Raw genomic sequence first — 17,735 nt, forward strand, 5'->3', positions numbered from 1 at the left:
AAAGTTATGAATGGCCTAGATAGAGTGGATAGGAAGGACCTATTTCCCTTAGCAGAGGGGTCAATAACCAGAGGGCATAAATTTAAAGTAATTGGTAGGACGTTTAGAGGGAATTGAGTAGAACATTTTTCACCCAGAGGGTGATGGGTGCCTGGAACTCACTGCCTGAAAGGGTGGTAGAGGCAGAAACACTCATCACATTTAAAAAAGTACTTAGATATGTACTTGAAGTGCCGTAACCTATAGGGCTATGGACCAAGAGCTGGAAAGTGGGATTAGGCTGGATAGCTCTTTTTCGGTCAGCACGGACACAATGGGCCGAATGGCCTCCTTCCGTGCCGTCAATTTCTATGATTCTATGATCATTCATTGATAGTACTGTTACTCTACCAATATCAATCAATGATTCAAGACAGAGCTCATCATGAACAGGCTCAACTTGAACAGGATTCATTGCCAAGCAAATTTTTTATTGAACAGAGTCAAGATCTCTTTTTTACTGGAGGCAATGATGTCAGAGAGAGACATGTGGCATTTACAGGACCCCAGGTACTGGGTATCACTGTCTAAAGGCCTCTGGTCTAGATCCAGATCTGTGAACTGGTAAGGTCGAAGCCTGAGACGATGGAAGATATTCGAATGCTTGAAAATATCTCCGATTATTTCAATTAAACACGGATTCTAAAATTGAGCTTCTGCTTTTTTAGCGCACAAGTCCGCAAAAGCGCACGCTATCGGTATCGCTTTTGGACGGAAACCATTTGAGGGAAGGTTGAAGCAATATTTTGTGCATCTGTTGACATTTTCCACAAAGTTCGGCAAGACCAGTTTGGGGCATCCTCAACTGGCAGAGCCTGCTGCACGTGGAAGGCAGTTTCTTGGGCACTTACTGGGGAAGAAAAACCCGGACCTCGATTTAAAAGTAAAAAAAATTGCTCCTTTAGAAAACGTGGACGTAGGTTATCTTTGAGTCGCTGCCCAGCAGGTTCTTCGCAGTGCATTTGTAGAAGCCGGTGTCCCTGTTGGACGGGTTCTGTAGGATGAGCGACCCTTGCGGGTGGAGGTACTTGTTGCCGACCAGGCGAGCCTGACTCGTCACCGTGAGCCGGGTCTTGTCTGGCAGCTCCCAGCTGACCTCTGCTTTCGGAATCCCCATGGCCATGCAGTTCAGCTGAACCTTGGAGCCGTGCCGCGCATAGGTCACGGGCGTCGGTCCGTTCGTGATGCGCGGCGGGTAGGCGATGACAATCACCGCAACGCTCATGAAAGTCACGCCCAGCTCGCTCACCGCTCTGCACGAGTAAGTGCCCCGGTCATACACCGAGGCCTCGTGGACGATGAGCGAGCCATTCTGTAAGAGCGAAAAGCGGCCTCCGTTTTGAGGTCTGTTCAGCATCACGCCATTGGGCAAGACCCACGACAGCTGCGGCACTGGGTTACCCCCGACCGTGCAGTCAAGCCGCATGCTTTCCCCGGGTAGAATTCTGACCAAACTCGTGTAGCGGTTGCGTATTTCCGGCTTGTGGCCGATCTCCAAGGTGACCAGTCTCTCGATGGAGCCGACGGTGTTGCGGGCGATGCAGCGGTACGCCCCGGCCTCCGTGGCGGACGGGCTGTTGATGTGCAAGGTGCCGTCGCTCCCATGATACACCTTTGGCAGTTGCTGCCCGCTCGCCAGCCGCTTTCCGTCCGGCAGGATCCAGGTGGTTTCCGGAGCGGGGCTCCCTCGGGAGGAGCAGTTGAGGTTGACGCTGTTCCCGATCACGATGGAGACCCCCGCGCTGAGCGGATTGGTGAACGACGGCTTCTCCAGGCGGTCCAACACTTCGAGTTGAACGGTGAGCCGAGCCTCCCCCCCTTCATTGTGAGCAATGCACACTAAGTGGACGGCATCCGATTTCTTCAAGCTCCTTATGTCGAGCGTTCCATTGCGATGCACTTGAATTCTGTTCCCATAATAAGGCGCGGTCACAATAACATTCTCTGGCAGCACCCACATGACCCGTGGAGCGGGTATCCCTTCCGCCTTGCAGTCTATTTGCTTACGGCTGTCCCTCGTGGCCATTTCCTTGATGACCGTATTTGTGCTCTTCTGCCCATTGATGCTGGGCGGTTCAATGTCTACCTCTACCGTCACGACTCTTTTGCTCTCCCCCACCATATTTCTCGCGATGCACGTGTAGTTTCCGCTGTCTGACCGCTGCACCTTCTGTATCAGGAGGGCGCCGTCAGTCGTGACCTGGTGCTTGGACGAAGGTGGGATGAACCTGTTGGTCGGAGAGTACCACGTGATCCAGGGGGTTGGCTCTCCTTTGGCTGCGCACTGGATGGTGCAGGTCTCACCGTAGGCCACCGTCACACGAGAGAGCGCACCACCTTTGAAAGTCGGGGGCTCTGCTACCACTTTGACATTGACTTTCATTTCATCCTTGCCGATCTGATTCACCGCATAGCAAGTGTAGTCGCCTTCGTCCTTCAGTCCCACCTCGTTGAAGTACAAGGTACCGTTATCAAAAACAACGTACCTTCGCATCCTCGTCCCACTGTCGTCCGACTGCATGACGCTGTTGACCATGGTGCCGTCCGGCAAGCCCCATGAGATCTCCGGATCTGGCAACCCTGACGCGATGCAGTCAACTTTAAGGTCTTTTCCATACATGACCTTGTGGTTGGCTTCTTGCTTGTACTCAATCTTTGCCGGCTTCATCATCACATTGACCTTGAGCACCATGAAGTCATCTCCCATTTTGTTTCGGGCGACGCACAGGTAATCTCCCGCATCTCGGTCCGTAACCGAATGGACCACGAGGGTGCCATTGTTGTACACTTTGATCCGTTTACTGTAACTGAAAAATAAAACACAATTGGAGGTTAGTGACAAACAGTTGAAGGCTTGGGTGATTAAACTGTTGCCAATTGGGGCTGAATTTTTGGAGGGGCGGAATGGCGGCGGTGAGCTCTTCCAGGCAGGCGGCCAACTTACAGTGTCCCGCCGGGGTTTCCAGTGCCGGTTTCGACGGGGCGCGGAACATTACAGCCCGGAAGAGCCGATTTGTGGCTCCTGCCTGATCCGTAGCGCTCCGTAGAGCGCCCCCTTCTGGGAACGCTGTGAAAGCGGGCGTTCCGAGCTGCCGCGGCTGCAGTGAGGTAAATAATATTGACCTCAGTTAAGTGTGACTGTTCTTTATTTTTTTTTTGCCATTTATGCTGTGGTGGCGTGAGTTATTTATTGGGAATGTTTTGGGTGGGTTTTTTTCAGGTTTTTTTTTCTCCCAAGGCCTCTATTAGAGCGCTCCGAAGCCGGCTATTTAGCTCAGGATTTTCACTTGCTCAGCTGGCCTAGCGCCCTAAGAGAGGTGTGTAATGCCTCCCTTAGCGCCCCGCCCCACACTCAGTGCCCAGCTGATGAATTTTGCTGACCGAGGCGCAAACTGTTCCCAGGCGCAAACTTTACCGCCTCGAAATGAGCAGAGCAGAAAATGCAGCCCTTGGTATATACATTTCTAAGGGGGGAAAATGGTACTTTACAATATAAACATTTGTTCCATCCCTTGTGCTTTCTACAGTTTCAAAACGTATTTACCATGAGACTTCCCCAATGGCTAGATGGGCAACAGCACCTCAGCTTGATCCTCAGCTTTTTTGTCCTGAGTCTGTAACGAGTTAGTTGATCTTAGCTGGGCCATTTTGTGGGAGGTGGGGATGGAGTTGGGGGTGTTACAACAACAACTTGTATTTATATACTGCCTTTAACATAGTGAAACGTCCAAAAGCACTACATAGGAGTGTTATGAGACAAAAAATTTGACACCGAGCCACATAAGAAGAAATCAGGGCACTTGGTCAAAGAGGTATGTTTTAAGGAGCACCTTGAAAGAGGAAAGAGAGGTAGAGAGGCAGAGAGCTTTAGGCAGGGAGTTGCAGAGCTTGGGGCCTTGGCAACAGAAGGCACGGCCACCGATGGTTGAGCGATAATAATCAGGGATGTTCAAAAGGGCAGAATTCGAGGAGCGCAGACGGCTTGGGAGGTTTTGGGGCTGGAGGAGATTACAGAGATAGGGAGGGGGCGAGGCCACTGAGGGATTTGAAAACAAGGATGATAATTTTGAAATCAAGGCGTTGCTTAGCAGCTGACAGGAAGATCTGAGACTTGGACGTGGTACCATAACATTGTTAGCGTAACACTGAGGAACTGTATGCCAAAATGAGTCGCTACCAAATGAAAGAAAGGAGAAATTTGAGAATGACGTGGGGGACAATAAATAAAAACATACTTCCTCATTATGGGTTGAGTCTTGATGTCGATCGTTTCTGCACCACCAATCCAATATTGGGCCAAATAAAACTCGATTTCAGGAGGGAGTCAAATAGCCAGTATGACCTCTTTTTATATAAGCTCTTGTGCACTTATAGAGCACCTTCAATGTTGGGAAGTGTCCCAATTTCCTTTACAAAAGGCCCAACGTACACCAGGCAATGACCCTATCTCTGTAATCTCCTCCAGCCCCTCCGCCCCCCCCGAGATGTCTGCGCTCCTCAAATTCTGCCCTCTTGAGCATCCCTGATTATAACTGTCATGTATGTATGCTTGGCGTTACTAGCCACCAGGTGGCACTGCTGTCGGAGATCATTGGGCTGTACGCACGTGTGTGCAGCCCAGATATAAAAGGCAAGCCATCATGTAATGTAATCACTTTGTGCCCTAGTAAAGCAGAGCCAGGTTTGTACCTGTATTAGTTTACAGTATTCAATCTATCGAGTTATTACATACATAATATTTGGCGACGAGGTAACTTAAGAACCTTCGCATGCAAAAATGAGCACAATTGGGATTCTGGAGAGATTCGTGGAGGGAGAGCATTGGAAAGAGATTTTAGCTCGCCTGGACCAGTACTTCGTGGCAAACAAAATGGTGGAACCCACTGACGCAGGTAGGTGCAGGGTGGTCTTCCTCATGGTTTGCGGTCTGAAAATCTATGGTTTGGACAGGTTAGATGCAGGAAGAATGTTCCCAATGTTGGGGAAGTCAGAACCAGGGGTCACAGTCTAAGGATAAGGGGTAAGCCATTGAGGACCGAGATAACGGAGAAACTTCTTCATCAGAGAATTGTGAAACTGTGGAATTCTCTATCACGAAAGTTGTTGAGGCCAGTTCGTTAGATATATTCAAGAGGTAGTTAGATGTGACCCTTACGGCTAAAGGGATCAAGGGATATGGAGAGAAAGCAGGAATGGGGTACTGAAGTTGCATGATCAGCCATGATCATATTGAATGGTGCTGCAGGCTCGAAGGGCCGAATGGCCTACTCCTGCATCTATTTTCTATGTTTCTATGTTTCTATATTTCTATGACTCATAAAGAATCTTCTCTCGCTTGCAAGTCCAACGGACAAGGAATATGAGGAATTGTGTGCACTGGTACGTGACCATCTCAAAAAAGAAGGCATCATCATCTCACTATATCGATTCTACACGCACGTTCGTTCTGAGGGCCAGGAAGTGTCGGAATTCGTTGCCGACCTAAGACATCTAGCTGGACCGTGTAAGTTCGAAAACGCGTTGGGAGACATGCTGCGGGACGTCTTTGTAATTGGCATCAACTACGAGGTGATCCTGTGTAAGCTATTGGCGGCGGAGACACTGGATTTGAGCAAGGCAATCACGATTGCCCAGGCATGCATGACGACGGAAAAACACTTAAAAGCAGATATCATCGAAAAATCGAAACTCAGCAAGTACTGTAAACAACATCGTATCGTCGTTTGGCAGAGCTGCATATGGAAGGGGCCTACTCGACTGCGTATGCGAAACCTGTGGCTGATCAAAGTCCGCCAATGGGAATGAATTCGATTTCACCGTGTTGGCGTTGTTGGGACAATCATCAGTGTCGGTTTAAACATTTGTAAAGGCTGTTTGAGACGGGAGCATCCCCAGCGCATGTGCCCGCAACTGAACAAGTGTGCTGCTACACACCACGTGGAGGATGATGACCAGTATAGCATGGATCCGGATATGCAATCCGAGATACCAGAGGAGGAAGTGTATGGACTGTATTCGTTCCTAACAAAGAGCCAACCAATAATGATTAATGTGAAACTTAACGGTGTGCCGGTACAGATAGAATTGGACACAAGTGCGAGTCAATCAATAATGAGCCAGAGAACATTCAACAAGCTGTGGGATACTAAGGCTGTGAGGCCTAAGCTGAGTCCAGTCAATGCCAAGTTACTAAAGAACTCATAACGGTGATTGACAGTGCAGTAGTCAAGATGTCGTATGAATGTGCGGTTCATGATTTACCATTATGGATTGTTCCAGGCAATGGTCCAATGCTGTTCAGAAGGAAATGGTTAGAAAAAATCAAATAGAATTGGAATGATATCAAAACGTGTTCGTCGGAGGATGATACTCCATGTGCTCAAGTGCTGAGCAAGTTCCCCTCGCTGTTTGAACCAGGCATCGGCAAATTCATGGGAGCCAAGGTGCAGATCCACATGGACTCGGATGTAAGACCCGTCTATCATAAAGCTCGGGCGGTTCCGTACATGATGAGAAGGTCAAAATCGAACTGGACAGACTCCAGCATGAAAGGGTCATATCACCGGTTGAATTTAATGACTGGGTCAGGCCTATTATTCTTGTGTTGAAGAATGATGGCACTGTCAGGATTTGTGGAGGCTACAAGGTTACGATCAACCGAGTTTCGAAACAGGATCAATACCCATTACTGAAGGCTGGTGACCTGTTTGCAACGCTGGCCGGGGGGAAGTCATTCACTAAACTGGACCTGACGTCAGCCTACATAACACAGGAGCTGGTTGAGATGTCGAAGAAACTTACGTGCATCAACACTCATAAAGGACTGTTTATCTACAACAGATGTCCTTTCGGAATTCGCTCGGCTGCAGCCATATTTCAGAGGAACATGGAGAGTCTACTGAAGTCCGTCCCTAGAACCATCGTGTTCCAAGATAACATCCTGGTCACAAGTCATGACACCGCCGAACATCTGAACAACCTGGAAGAGGTTCTACATTGTCTGGACAAAGTGGGACTCAGACTGAAACTTTCGAAGTGCGTCTTCAGGGCACCGGAAGTCGAATTCCTGGGGAGGAAAATTGCTGCTGATGGCATCAGGCCTACGGACTCGAAAACAAAGGCCATCAAAAGTGCACCCAAACCTCAGAATGTGACGGAGTTGGGTTCGTTCCTTGGTCTACTCAACTACTTCGGTAATTTCCTACCTCGATTGAGCACTTTACTAGAGCCATTGCACATGCTGCTAAGAAAAGATGACAACTGAGTTTGGGGTGTGTCTCAAGGCAGAGCTTTTGAGAAAGTTACTAATCTGCTTTGCTCTAACAAGCTGCTAGTACAGTATGATCCCTGTAAGCGTCTAGTATTGGCCTGTGATGCTTCATCATATGGAGTTGGTTGCATGCTCCAACAAGCTAATGAGTCGGGTAAACTACAACCTATTGCGTATGCTTCTAAAAGTTTGTCAAAGGCGGAAAGAGCCTGCAGCATGGTAGAAAAAGAAGCATTAGCCTCTATGTATGGGGTTAAAAAGATGCATCAGTACCTGTTTGGTCTTCGGTTTGAACTGGAAGCAGATCACAAGCCGCTCATTTCATTGTTTTCGGAAAACAAAGGTATCAATACCAATGCATCGTCCCGCATCCAGAGGTGGGCGCAGACATTATCTGCCTATGATTATGTCATTCGCCATAGACCTGGCACCGAGAATTGTGCCGAAGCACTGAGCCGTCTGCCGTTGCCCACACCGGAGGTGGAGACGCCACAACCTGCCGACCAACTGTTAGTTATGTATGCTTTTGAAAGCGAAGGAACCCCTGTCACAGCTCAACAAGTTAAGATCTGGACCAGCCAGGACCCGATATTATCGGTTGTGAAACGTTGTGTCCTTAGTGGTGATTGGTCTGCCATACCCAATCAAATGGGTGATGAGACCAAACCTTACAACCGTCGCAAAGATGAACTATCCATTCAGTCAGATTGTTTACAGTGGGGTATTTGTGTTGTTATGCCTAAGAAAGGCAGAGAGAAATTTGTACATAACCTACATAGCACTCATCCCGGTATTGTCATGATGAAAGCCATTGTCAGGTCTCATGTATGGTGTCCTGGAATTGACTCTGATCTGGAATCACGTGTGCATCAGTGCAACACTTGCATGCAACTAAGTAAAGCACCAGTGGAATCGCCACTGAATCTGTGGAATTGACCATCTAAACCATGGTCCAGGATCTACATCGATTTTGCAGGTCCCTCCTGAGGAAAGATGTTTTTAGATGGGGTGGATGCATATTCCAAGTGGATAGAGTGTATAATCATGTCATCCAGTACATCCACAGCTACCATTGAGAGCCTTTGTGCCTTGTTTGCCACTCATGGTCTGCCCGACATCGTTGTAAGCGATAACGAACCTTACTTCACCAGTCTGGAGTTTCAAGAGTTCATGAAACTCAATGGTATCAAACATGTGAGGTCAGCACTATTCAAACCTGCATCTAATGGTCAAGCAGAACATGCTGTCCGAACCATCAAGCAGAGTATGAAACGTGTAACTCAAGGTTCACTGCAGACTTGCTTGTCACACATATTGCTTAGTTACAAGACAAGACCCCACACATTTACTGAGGTCCCCCCTGCTGAACTATTGATGAAGAGAGGTCTCAAGACCAGGCTCTCTCTTGTCCACCCTGACTTGAATGATCATGTTAAATACAGACGTCAAAGTCAGCAGTGGTATCATGTCAAGCAACATTTCTGTTAACGATCTGTGTATGTACTAAATTATGGTCAAGGTCCCAAGTGGATTACTGGTACTGTTACGGCCAAGGAGATTAACAAGAGTGTTTATAGTCAAGCTCAAGAATGGGCAAACATGCAGGAAACATGTTGATCAGATAAAGCTGCGGCACACGGATGAACCAGAACAGTCTGAGGAAGACACAATCAGTGACCAACCAACCTACCCTCAGTCATCAGAGGACTCCGCTGTCATCAATGAATCTGGACTTTCAATCCCTGACATGGTCATTGCCACTCCCATCAGATCGGCCACCCATCCCCTAGTCATAACAGACTCCGAATGCTTGCCCAAGGCTGGAGTTGAACTGAGACGATCAACTCAGAAGCGGAATGCCCCGGAGCGCCTCAATTTGTAATAAGACTGTTACTAATATCTTAAAGGGGGATATTGTCATGTATGTATGCTTTGGGTTACTAGCCACCAGGTGGCGTGACTGTCGGAGATCATTGGGCTGTACACACGTGTGCAGCCCAGGTATAAAAGGCAAGCCATCATGTAATGTAATCACTCTGGGCCCAAATAAAGCAGAACCAGGTTTGTACCTGTGTTAGTTTACAGCATTCAGTCTATCGAGTTATTACATACATAACAATAACTGCTCAATCATTGGTGGCTGTGCCATTAGCTGCCTGGGCCCTAAGCTCTGGAACTCCCTCCCTAAATCTCTCTGCCTCTCTACCTCTCTTTCCTCCTTAAAACCTATCTCTTTGATCAAGCTTTTGATCATCTGCCGTAACTTCTTCTTATGTGGCTCGGTGTCAAATGTTTTTTTTCTTAAAACACTGCTGTGAAGCGCCTTGAGACATTTTACGACATTAAAGGTGCTATATAAATATATATATATATATATAAGTTGTTGTTGTTGATGAGGAAAGAGTTCGGGAAGGTGAACGAAGGTGTGATCTAAGAGTTAGGCTTTGTGATGACTTTGAAAATGGGGAGAGATGGAAGAAGGTGTTTGGGAAGACATTCTAAAGTGCAAGAACATGATGGGTAAAAAATTGCAACTAGATGGTCACGCTATTTTTGGCTGTGACTTGGGAATGAAATCTGTTCTGATTCTTCCACTATTTGAAGGAGCTGCTCCTCAACTTCTGGCCCCACTTCAGTCCCTCAATCTTTGGCCACCCAGTGCAGGAGGGGTGGGGGAGGGTGTGGACAAGTTGGAGGATCTCCTCGTTGGTCTGCTCCTGCGCCTGGCCACGGTGGATGTCTACAGGTTCAGGTCAGATACAGCCCATGGAACTGGTCGCTGTGGCTTCCTCGGTCTTGGCTGTGCCCAGGTGGACCTGGACAAGGAGCACAGGGTGTCTGCCGGTACATTTGAGGCCTTCCCAAACCAGTGGGTAATGAAGGGTATAGAGGGAGCGATGCCAGCTACTGCCTCTGGGGGGGGGGGGGAGGGGGGCGAACACTTTTTGCCCGGGGGTGAGAGGGAGGGGGGGAATGGCGCTCCCCAGAATATTGCCTAGGAGTTTGTGGAGCTACCGCCACAGCAGTGTTGCGCCCCACGGCTTATGACCCGGGCCTCCGTGCAACCAGTGATGGCATCATCACCATGCGCGGCCACCCCTCAGTGCCCCTCACCAACCCTTTTCCCACCAGCATGCGAGGTTGCCCCAGCGGATGTCAGCTGGCTGACTTCCGCTCGTGGGTCGGTAGTTAAAGGGGAGGGCACCAGCGCCCGGCGCCTCCACCTTTTCCAGTTTGCCGACTCTGGGGTCGGCTCCGATACTCGCTCACGAGTGTAGTCCGGGCGGCCGTCATGGAGCCCCGCACTGCGTTTTGGGTGCCGGGCTGCAGTCCCCGGTACCACATTGCCCTGGTGGTCCCCCAGTGGAGGCCAATCAGAGGCCTTTGCACAGTGCGCATCGGCCCTCCCTTTTAAGCAAAGGCGAGGGGCATTGATCCCGCTCCCGATCGTGTCACATTAGCGCCGCTGGTCCCGCCCCATCAGGAAGTGGTGCGCGCGAGATTGCGCTCCACTTCCTTTCAGGGGCGGTTAGCCCAATGCAGCGGCCGGGAGCAGGAAGGCCCGCCCTGAGCAGGTTACCCCGCCCAATCGGGGCATGGGGTAATTTCACCCCCAGAGTGTCCAGTGGGCACTAGTAATAATATTATTAATTAAGTTTATAAGTTCCCTTTGTTTTTAATGGTTATGTTCTTTATTAGTTGTGCCCCTTTAAAAAGTGGGAGCACTTTTGTTGGGTTTATGGTTGATGCCAGTGCGGCAACCGACTGGTGTCTTCTTATTGGTTATTTCATGAAATGCAGAATGCAGGTTGAAGTGACATTATTGTGACACAGGAAACAGCACTTACAGGAGTGACTACAAGGCGGTTTCTGTTCTGAAATCATAGGGTTGCTTGGTTGGAGGCAGTGGCTGGGAGCAATGAGGATTGAACAATTGACTGCTGTGAATGAATTCTAAGCTGCTGGCTACACCTCTGCTTGTTGCCCTTTCATTCAAGGATGGATTTTGATCTGGGGGGGACCGGTAGAGAACATGTCAGGCTTTACTACAGACATCTCTGTTTACAGATTCCAAACCCCCTCACGAATCTGTCAAAATGAGTACCTCATGTTGTGAGGAGGAAATCCCCAACCGAACTCACTTAAGCATTATTACAGAACAAAGTGATTCATTGTCCACAAATTCTCATAGGGAGGGAGTAAGGAATCAGCTGGGCCAGTCTCGTATATCTCCGCATTACCTAGTTACAAAATAGCACAGGCAGATCCTCCAAGGAGGTGGTTGCGTTCTGTCATGGAGGTAGGAATTTGTCTGAGAACCACAGACGGTATTATTGCAGCGTCGGCATGGACACCAGTTGGAGTTCCACTTGTTCATCAATACTCATCCCACTCCAGGGACTTGAGCACATCAATCTAGGCTGACACTCCCAGTGCAGTGCTGAGGGAGTGCTGCACTGTCGGAGGTGCCGTCTTTCGGATGAGACATTAAACTGAGACTCTGTCTGCTCTCTCAGGTGGACGTAAAAGATCCCACGGTATTATTTCAAGATGAGCAGGGGAGTTATCCCCGGTGTCCTAGGCCAATATTTATCTCCCAATCAACATAACAAAAAAAAACAGATTATCTGTGTTATGTATGTAAACATTACCAATGTGTAAGACTTGTCACCAGGGGGCGCACCCGTGGGAGACCCAAGGGTAACCTACACACCCTGGGTAAGCAGATATAAAAGGCAGTCTACCATGCTGCCTCCTCACTCTGGAGTTACAATAAAGAGACCAAGGTCACAACAGTTTGAGCTTAAGATGTACAGTCTTGTGGAGTTATTCTAAACATAACAATTGGCGACGAACAACAGATCACGAACTTTCACGCAGTTATAGCTGCCATTGGTATCCTTGAGAGATTTGTTGAGGGTGATGATTGGAAAGCCTTCATTGAGCGTCTTGACCAGTACTTCGTGGCCAACGAGATGGAAAAGGCAGAAACCGCGATCAAGCGCAGGGCGATTTTCCTCGCTGTTTGCGGGTCCATGATATATGGCCTCATCAAAAATCTGCTAGCACTGATGAAACCAATGGACAAGACATATGAAGAGTTGTGCATGCCGGTTCGGGAACACCTCAAGCCGAAGGAGAGCATCTTGATGGCCAGGTATCGCTTTTATACGCACCACAGCTCTGAGGGCCAGGACGTGGCGAGCTATGACGTCGACCTAAGATGCCTTGCGGGACCGTGTCTATTTGCCAAATCCCTAGAGCTGAGCAAGGCCATCACGGTAGCCCAGGCTTTATGTCCACGGACGATAACACTAAACAGATATCATTGCAGCATAGGAACTCACCGGCAAGTACTGTGCATAAAATAATGCCTTCAGCAGGCATAACTGTACATGGCAGGGCCTACACGCCCACAGAGGCCAGACCTAGGATGACTCAGAATCCACCGTGGAGTGTGAATGCGAATCCATTAGCACCGTGTTGGCATTGCGGGGGTAATCATTGAGTCCATCAATGTTGATTTAAGTACTATTTGTGCAAGGGCTGTGGAACAATGGGGCACCTCCAGCGAATGTGCAGACGTACTGTGACTCACCATGTGTCAGAGTCGGCAGAAGATGTCCGATATGGCGTGGATCATGCTGAACGAGTAAGAGAGGCAACTCAACCCGAGGGTGAAGAGGAAGTGTATGGGGTACACACATTCACCACCAAAAGTCCTCCGATAATGTTAAAAGTCAAATTAAACGGCATTCCAGTTTCCATGGAATTGGACACGGTGACGAGACAATCAATTATGAGCCAGAAGGTTTTTGAGAAACTGTGGGGCAACAGGCACAAAGGCCAAAACTAAGTCTGATCCACACCAAGCTGTGCACTTACACCACAGAGCTCATATCAGTCATTGGCAGTGCGGCAATGAAGGTATCGTACGATGGAGCTGTGCATGATTTACCACTGAGGATATACCAGGCGATGGCCCAACGCTGTTCGGCAGAAGCTGGCTAGGAAACATCCGATGGAACTGGGATGACATCAAAGCCCTGTCTTCAGAGGATGATGCCTCATGCGCCCAAGTGCTAAACAAATTCCCGTCGTTATTCGAGCCAGGCATCGGCAACTTCACAGGTGCCAAAGTGCAGATCCATCTCATCCCTGATGCACGACCTGTTTGTCACAAGGCGGGAGCAGTTCCATACATGATGTGAGAGAAAGTCGAGATCGAACTGGACAGACTTCAACGAGAGGGGATCATATCGCCAGTCGAGTTCAACGAGTGGGCCAGTCCAATTGTTCCGGTGTTGAAGAGCGATGGGACGGTCAGAATCTGCGGAGACTACAAGGTAACAATCAACCGAATCTCGTTACAGGACCAGTACCCACTACCCAAAGTGGATGAACTGTTTGCAATGTTAGCAGAGAGGAAGTCGTTCACCAAACTGAATCTAACCTCTGCTTACATGACACAGGAGCTGGCTGAACCTTTGAAAAAATTGACGTGCATCAACACGCACAAAGGACTGTTCATATACCACAGATGCCCCTTTGGGATTCGTTCGGTGGCGGCCATCTTCCAGAGGAACATGGAGAGTCTGCTGATCAGTTCCGTGCACCGTGGTGTTCCAAGACGATATCTTGATCACTGGCCGCAACACCACCGAATAATTGCACAACCTGGAAGAGGTTCTCAAGCGACTGAACAGAGTGGGACTCAGGTTGAAACGCTCCAGGTGTGTTTTCCTGGCGCCAGAGATTACATTTCTGGGGAGAAAGATTTCTGCAGACGGCATCAGACCCACAGACTCCAAGACAGAGGCCATCAAGAATGCACCCAGACCACAGAATGTGACGGAGCTGCATTCATTCCTGGGGCTCCTCAACTATTTTGGTAACTTTCTACCGGGGTTGAGCACTTTGCTGGAACCATTGCATTTATTGCTATGCAAGGGTGATGACTGGGTTTAGGGTAAAGCTCAAGAGACAGCCTTTAACAAGGCCAGAAACCTGCTATGCTCTAACAAGTTACTTGTATTGCATGACCCATGTAAACGTTTAGAACTAGCTTGTGATGCATCTTCGTACGGGGTCGGTTGTGTGTTGCAGCAAGCCAATGGGTCAGGCAAACTGCAACCGGTTGCATATGCATCCAGAAGCTTATCTAAGGCTGAAAGAGCCTACAGCATGGTTGAAAAAGAAGCATTAGCACGCATATACGGGGTTAAGAAAATGCACCAATACATATTTGGGCTCTGGTTCGAGCTCGAAGCCGACCACAAGCTGTTCATTTCGTTGTTCTCAGAAAGCAAAGGTATTAACACCAATGCTTCGTCCTGTATCCATATATGGTCACTAATGTTATCTGCATATGATTATGTAACCCGCCACAGACCAGGCACGGAGAACTGTGTGGATGCCCTCAGTCGGCTACCATTGCTCACCACCAGGGTGGAAATGGTGCAACCCGCAGACTTGCTCCTTGTAATGGATGCTTTTGAGAGTGAGGGGTCACCCGTCATGGCTCACCAGATCAGGACCTGGACTAGCCAGGACCCGGTGCTATCACTAGTAAAAAGCTGTGTCCTCAATGGGAGCTGGTTGGCGGTCCCAGGGGAAATGCAAGACGAAATTAAGCCGTTCCACCGATGCAAGGACGAAATGTCCATCCATTCGGATTGCCTCCTATGGGGGAATCATGTAATTTTGCCAAAAAAAGGTAGGGAAACTTTTATGCGCGACCTTCAGGCATAGTTATAATGAAGGCTATCGCCAGGTCGCACGTTTGGTGGCCCGGCATTGACTTGGAATTGGAGTCATGCAACACTTGCTCACAGTTGAGCAATGCACCAGAGGAGGCCTCACTGAGTCTGTGGTCATGGCCCTCCAAACCGTGGTCAAGGATCCACATAGATTTCGCTGGCCCCTTTCTAGGAAAGATGTTCCTAGTAGCAGTGGATGCTTACTCTAAATGGATTGAATATACAATAATGTCATCATGTACGTCCACTGCCACCATTGAAAGCACCAGGCTATGTTCGCCACCCATGGTTTGCCCGACATTCTTGTTAGTGAAAATGGACCATGCTTCACCAGCTCGGAGTTCGACGCGTTCATGACCCGCAATGGCATCAAGCATGTCAGGTCTGCACCGTTTAAGCCCACATCCAATGGTCAAGCAGAACGGGAAGTCCAAACCATCAAGCAGATCTTGAAACGCATGTCAGACGGTTCCCTGCAGACCCGGCTATCTCGGATTCTGCTCAGCTACTGCACGCAACCCCACTCACTTACCGGGGTTCCCCCTGCAGAATTGCTAATGAAGAGATCACTCAAAACCAGGCTCTCCTTAGTCCACCTGGATCTCAATGATCATTTAGAAACCTGGTGTCACCGGCATAACATGCACCACAATCGCACGGCTGTATCATGCGACATTGAAGTTAATGACCCTGTGTTTGTTCTTAATTATGGTCATGGTCCCAAATGGGTTGCTGGCACTGTGTTAGCTGAGGAGGGGAATAGAGTGTTTGTTGTCAAACTTTTGAACAGACAAACATGCAGAAAGCACTTGGATCAGACCAAACTGCGGTTCACTGACAACCAAGAACAGTTTGAAGAGGACATTACCATCAATGACCCGACCACACACACCCAACCTGCAATTGACCTCGCGGTCAACCTCGTGGATGAATCCACCATGACCGACAGTCCAATCAGACCAGCCACACCGCAGTGCAGCAATGATCCGACCGACCCACCCATGCCAGGACTTCAACTCAGGCGATCAACCCGGGAACGCAGAGCCCGGATCTCCTCAACTTGTAAATAACTTATACATAAGACTTTGGGGGGGAATGATGTTATGTATGTAAACATTACCAATGTGTAAGACTTGCCACCAGGGGGCACATCTGTGCGAGACCCAAGGGTCATCTGTACACCCTGGCAAGCAGGTATAAAAGGCAGTCTACCATGGAGTTACAATAAAGAGACCAAGGTCACAATAGTTTGAGCTTAAGATTTACAGTCTTGTGGAGTTATTCTAAATATAACAATCTTGTCATTATCACACTGCTGTTTGTGGGAGCTTGCTTGTGCACAAATTGGCTGCAGCGTTTCCCACATTACAACAGTGACTAGACTTCAAAAGTACTTAATTGGCTGTAAAGCGCTTTTGAGACATCCATTGGTTGTGAAAGGCGCTGTATAAATCCAAGTCTTTCTTTCTTTCTTCGTTCATTTATGCTGATCCAGACACGGGAAACAACACTTACAGGAGTGACTACAAGGCGGTTTCTGTTCTGAAATCATAGGGTTGCTTGGTTGGAGGCAGTGGCTGGGAGCAATGAGGATTGAACAATTGACTGCTGTGAACGAATTCTAAGCTGCTGGCTACACCTCTGCTTGTTGCCCTTTCATTCAAGGATGGATTTTGATCTGGGGGGGGGTTGCGGACTGGTAGAGAACATGTCAGACTTTACTACAACATCTCTGTTTTCAGATTCCAAATCCCCTCACGAATCTGTCAAAATGAATATCTCATATTGTGAGGAGGAAATCCCCAACTGAACTCACTTAAGCATTATTACAGAACAAAGTGATTTATTGTCCAACCGCAGCTGCACAACCCCCGCTTCCAGCAAACATAGAAAAGAAAGAATGACATGCATTTATATAGCGCCTTTCACTATCTCAGGATGTCCCAAAGTGCTGTCGCACTTTTGAACTGTTTGTAATGTAGGAGACGCGGTAGCCAATAATGACCAGATAATCTGTTTTTTTAAATGATGTTGACTGAGGGATAAATATTGACCAGCACACAGGGGCGAACTTCCTTGCACTTCTTCGAATTGTGCCATGGGATCTTTTACGGCCACCTGAGAGTTGCAGATGATGCCTTGGTTTAACATCTCATCCAAAAGGGGGATTGAGAGGGTAGATGCTGAGAGGTTGTTTCCCCTGGCTGGAGGGTCTAGAACTTGGGGGTCACAGTCTCAGGATACGGGAGACTGCTATGAGGAGGAATTTCTTCACTCAGAACGTTGTGAATCTTTGCAATTCTCTACCCCAAAGATGCTCAGTCGTTGAATATATTCAAGTCTGAGATCGCTAGATTTTTTTGACTCGAGGGGAAATCAAGAGATATGGAGATCGGACAGGAAGGTGGAGTTGAGGTCGTTGATCAGCCATGATCTTACTGAATGGCGGAGCAGGCTCGAAGAGCCCCATGGCCTACTCCTGCTCCTAATCCTTATAAAAGGTGCCACCTCCAACAGTGCAGCACTCCCCTCAGTACGGCACTGGCGTGTTAGCCCGCATTTTTACGCTCAAGTCTCTGGAGTGGGATTGAACCCACAATCTTCTGACCCAGAGGACGAGAATGCCACCCAATGAGCCTCAGCAACACACCAGGTTCTGCATTTAC

At 48.6% G+C, this 17,735-nt stretch overlaps 1 protein-coding gene across 1 annotated transcript in view; it reads right to left on the reverse strand.

Moving 5' to 3' along the window:
- Window positions 1-940: 940 nt before the first annotated feature.
- Window positions 941-17,735, reverse strand: part of mxra5a (matrix-remodelling associated 5a) — a 40,097-nt gene continuing 23,302 nt past the window's right edge. The window contains exon 6 of the mRNA XM_070891644.1: window positions 941-2,846. Within this exon, the coding sequence (XP_070747745.1) occupies window positions 941-2,846 (1,906 nt within the window). The remainder of the gene's footprint in view (window positions 2,847-17,735) is intronic.

This window comes from Pristiophorus japonicus, chromosome 10, assembly GCF_044704955.1.
Source record: "Pristiophorus japonicus isolate sPriJap1 chromosome 10, sPriJap1.hap1, whole genome shotgun sequence".
Lineage (NCBI taxonomy): Eukaryota > Metazoa > Chordata > Chondrichthyes > Pristiophoridae > Pristiophorus > Pristiophorus japonicus.